The 4759-nt window shown below is 39.9% G+C and overlaps 1 protein-coding gene across 1 annotated transcript; it reads right to left on the reverse strand.

Moving 5' to 3' along the window:
* Positions 1 to 561: 561 nt before the first annotated feature.
* Positions 562 to 3370, reverse strand: LOC132043764 (subtilisin-like protease). The gene has a single exon (XM_059434236.1). The coding sequence runs from the start codon at positions 2901 to 2903 to the stop codon at positions 612 to 614; it is 2292 nt and encodes a 763-aa protein (XP_059290219.1). The 5' UTR covers positions 2904 to 3370; the 3' UTR covers positions 562 to 611.
* Between the last annotated feature and the right edge of the window lie 1389 nt (positions 3371 to 4759).

Here is a 4759-nt window from a genome sequence, read left to right on the forward strand (position 1 = left end):
TTCCGGAAGAGATTTAATACTAAACCTAGAGGAAGAGAAGATAAGACTTTGGATTTAAGGACTCATCAGTTATCACAGCAAATTGTTTCCAAGTTTGGTTCCTCCAGAAGAACTAATTCAGGCCAAGAGATGAGTTTTTCCTCCATTCTTTTAAATATATTTGATGTTGTTAGATCTCGAGAAGCTTCTATTAAATATATACTGATGTTACTGGAATTTAGTTTTTTTATTTTATTTTTTTATTTTTTATTTTTTATTCAAAAGATCCACCTTGCTGGTGAGAGTTAGGCTGTTCCCAACCTGGTATATATATATATATATATATCAAAAACCAACAGTACACAGAGGAGGAAATAAACCTTAGCGTCCAGAATAAAATATACAGTGGTGATAATCCTGTCACATTCCCTTTGACAGCACAACTCTAAGCTAAGTAAAAGAGGTTCTAGCAATAACAGACAGGGACACAGGGATTTGATTTACACTGCTTGAGAAAGATTTTTAAGTAAAATCGAACAATAATCATAAAATGAAATCGGTGTTAGACAACAATAAGAAAGATTAATAAAGATGGCTGCAATTTATGGCCACTGTCTCAAGTCCAAGACAACTCAAAATACAATGAAATAAATCAAGTAGTGTGTGAGGAAAGTACAAAGCCAAAGTGAACTTCTCGTTGGCAAATTATTGTTCTCGGTGTTAGAGAACAATAATTTGACAGATATCGGACTCCTCACAATATGCTTCTTGGAAATCCATGATATAGATCCCTCAACAAAATGTCCAGAAATTTCACCTTTTCGGGTGAAGGATATCATATATTTGGCTTGTTGGTTCACCTGGGTGAAGACAAGTGTGGCGGGCTCGACAACTACATCAACTCCTTGAATTTGAGTGATGTTAACGGCGTAAGTTGACCTTGCATTGCCAACATTTGTAACTGTTCTTGTGCAATTCTGAGTCTCGGGTCCAAGTATAATGGAGAAAGAAGGATAGTTCAGCTCCGCCTCAGATATACTCGATATTAACGAGCAGTTCACATTTTGATGCACAATTAGCCCAATCTCCTCTTTTGTGTAGCCAAGGCCACACAAGTATTGAGTGTAGTTTATGGGCTGGATATCATATATCAGCCCTGGATTACTTGCTTTTGCTGGATTCACGTGGCCAGCACCAATGGCAAATACATCCGCTGGAAGTTTTCTTTCATCAAGGATGGGCTGACCGTTGCGGTTGGATTGATCAGCTGTAGTCATAATTGCAGATTTGATTGCAGCTGGAGACCAATGCGGGTGTGCAGTTTTGAGCAAAGCCGCAATGCCGCTTAGGTGAGGGCAAGACACTGAGGTGCCTGAGACGATGTTAAATGTCCAATTCATGTTTTCCGAGGAGAACGGCCATGCAGCAAGAATATTCACTCCAGGGCCGATAATGTCAGGCTTTAGTATGCCTGGACTTGCAAAGTTCGGACCCCTGGACGAAAACTGTGCTACAGATGGTGTATCCTTAAAGCCAATCGTTGTTCCTTTGAAATGGAGCCCCGCCCTGGCCTCAGAGGATGAGTTAATATAGGCTTTAATCTGTTGTCCTTCAGCATAACCCAAACTAGTTGCTGGAAGGACATGAGCAACTTCAAAAATGGTATTGCCAAAGACCTTTGTATTGACAAAAATCATGGCGACACCACCCGCATCCTTTACCGCTTGGCCTTGATCAGCTGTAGATTTTCTATCATTATCACAAACCACAATCTTGCCTTTAACACCAGTGACTTCCAGCGATTTTGGTTCACATAGGGCTGTCTCTTGATTGTACATGATAGGGTATACCACTGGAAATAATGTAGGAGGGAAGTCTTTAGGTTGGAAAAGTGATACGCCATCGTATGCTTCCCCATTTCCTAGCACGGCTGTTGCTACTGTCTTTCTATCATGGGTACTAGCACCAACTGTGAGAGTCCAAGGTGCCTCATTAAACAATGTAGCACTGCCTGGACCACGGTTACCGGCGGAGGTGATCACAGTAATACTTTTCCGCATTGCTGCGAAAGAACCAATGGCGATACTGTCATCATAAAACTTCATAGGAGGGAAACCAAGGGAGAGAGAAAGTATGTCCACACCATCATCTATTGCAGCATCTATGGCAGCTAATATGGCATCGTTTGCACAGCCGAGTTTTGTACACACCTTGTACATGGCAATATGGGCAAGAGGGGCCACACCGGCTGCTGTGCCATTGGCATTGCCAAGCACACTTGCATCATCAACAAAGTTACCAGCAGCAGTGCTTGAAGTATGCGTGCCGTGACCGTCCTCATCAAGTGGATCCGTAGAGCCACTAACAAAGCTCCTCGCACCAATGAGCTTCTTGTTACACGTTATGTATCCAGCAAACTCACATTTTCCTTTCCATTTTGCCGGTGGAGGTGGCATGTTGTCCTCATGGAAAGAGGGGTGTCCTGGTGTGATCCCACTGTCTATAACCCCGATAATCATACCCCTTCCGTAATTGGATTCTTCCCAAACACCAGTGTTTTGGTGCAACCCCAAGAAATCGGGAGTATGCGTGGTTTGCAAGGCCAACATCTTTTGTGGCATCGCTGAGACAAAACCCTCCTTCTTCACCATTTCTGTCACTTCATCGGGTGACAATCTGGCTGCAAAGCCACAAGCCACGTGGTGGTAGGAGTGAATAATTCGTGAAGGTTCTTCCGAGTCGAGAACAACTTCCGGTAGAAAGGAGCGGTAGTAGCTCTCGCGATTAATATTAGCTTCGGTAGCTGGCAAACTTACATGAATGATGTAAGTTTGCAAATTCTTAGGTTCCGCAATACTGAGGTGGAAACTCACCCAAAGAATAGCTGAAAATATAAAAATCGGAGCCATCGTCACTGGGGGCATTTTTATCGGTACAAATGTTTGTATAAGAATATGGGGACTGATCGAAAAGCTGCTGCTGCACGTATCGCAGTTGGAAGGGAAGAAGAGACTTTCGTCTAATCCGGAAGGGAAGAAGAGACTTTCTTCTAATCCGCCAACGAATTATTAAAATTCTGGCTTAAGAGAACACTAGGTAAGGAACAAATACAAAAGCATAATATGGTCTGTGGGGATCTTTTTTTTGGAAACTGAATGGTCTGTGGGGATCTTAAAGAAGGTAATTTTGCGATGGAGGTGGAAAGGAAGTGGAATGCATGGGTTTAAACCAGAAGCACCTACTGAAGGAAGCAACAGGCAAGACACACCAGTGCAGGAGGATGACTATGATTTCTTAAAAGAAGGCAGAAAGCAAACTGAGGAAAGATTGCAGAAGGCTCTGGCAATGTAGATGGTTCAGTATCCTGAGGCTAGGGACCAGTATATATAGGAGGCTGCTGAATGTTGATCCCGTAAATGCATTTCATTATGTGGTGCCATAGTTCTTTATTCCCAGAAAAAAATAAATGGAAATTCATAATGTGGTGCTTTTGATAGAGAGACTAGCTATATATGTTATTTAGTTTTTTCCTTCTCAGAGCTTGTCTTTTATTCTTAAAAGTTAGTTTTAAACAGTCTGTTGTAGCGGTATGTTTTTTATATGCTTTACCTGAGCTGAGGGTCTATCTGAAACAACCTCTCCACCTTCACGAGGTAGGAGTAAGGCTGCGTACACTAGGTATGTTGTTGCTGTTGAGCCTCATGTTATGATAAATTATAAGACAGGTAGGTGATGATGGATTAACATATATCTGAGGTGAACTGATAGCTACATCTGAGGTGGTCCAAATCAAAACATTAACTTTTTTCCTAGTATTAGCTTACTCATATTTTGCATGCAGTTCATGCAAAATCCCAGATAGAACAAGAGGTAATAAGGCCAATTGGCCAAGTCACCCTCTTCTTTAATTTTCATGTATCTATCTATCATATGGGGGACCAAAATGATCACAAACTAAATAGTAGTAATTAAAACGAAGAAAGCGTACTAATTACCTATCATCATTTCACCAACAAAGTCACTCAACTATTACAATTCATATATAAAGTCACTCAACCAATTCAGACAATATTTCTGGTAGATATTGTTGGCATGATATTTTTTTTTTTAGCCTAACTTTTAAAAAAATAAAAAGCGATTCATTCCGATAAAATAAAAAGCGGGTCAATTTAATTGTTAATCTACTCATGCATATTTTATAAGCGACGTAAGTCTGATACTTAGAATAACACCCTGTATATGATCACGAAAAGTGAAAAAGAGATTTGAAGACCAAATTAAAGGGCAGAGTGGTTTGGGAAAAAATTTAAGGAGATGATGGAAAGGGAAGGAGAGAAAGACAGTGCACTTACTAGTATAATTTATTCATGAATGTTTTAGTTAGTTAGTTGGTCCCCTGATTGTGTAATATAAGCGTTTCAGCTATTATATATCTAGCATGTGTTTGCAATACATCCACGATTCACATCCAGTGTTTTAAGGATTTCCCCCATTTTTGTATCATAGACCAAGGATCTATTTTCATTCCTTGTCTACTCTTTTTTTCCAGTATTTTGATTATGATTATTTTTTAGTATTCTATTTTAGCGTCACAGCAATTAGGAATTGAGAATCTGTATCGGAATTCCTATATAACTTAAGTTTCACAGTAAAAGCTTTTTCTATTCTTTTATTAACTGATTTATGTATCGGATTCCATTCACCCCACGGTTGGGAAACACAAAGAAGGGTAAAAAGAAAAAACAATACAAAAGCAACATGAAAGCAGAACTAGATTTGT

Source organism: Lycium ferocissimum, unplaced genomic scaffold (assembly GCF_029784015.1).
Source record: "Lycium ferocissimum isolate CSIRO_LF1 unplaced genomic scaffold, AGI_CSIRO_Lferr_CH_V1 ctg285, whole genome shotgun sequence".
Taxonomy (NCBI): Eukaryota; Viridiplantae; Streptophyta; class Magnoliopsida; order Solanales; family Solanaceae; genus Lycium; species Lycium ferocissimum.

Coding starts and splice junctions, on each gene's coding strand:
- LOC132043764 (XM_059434236.1), bottom strand. CDS start 2,903: ATGCCCCCAGTGACGATGGCTCCGATTTTTATATTTTCAGCTATTCTT.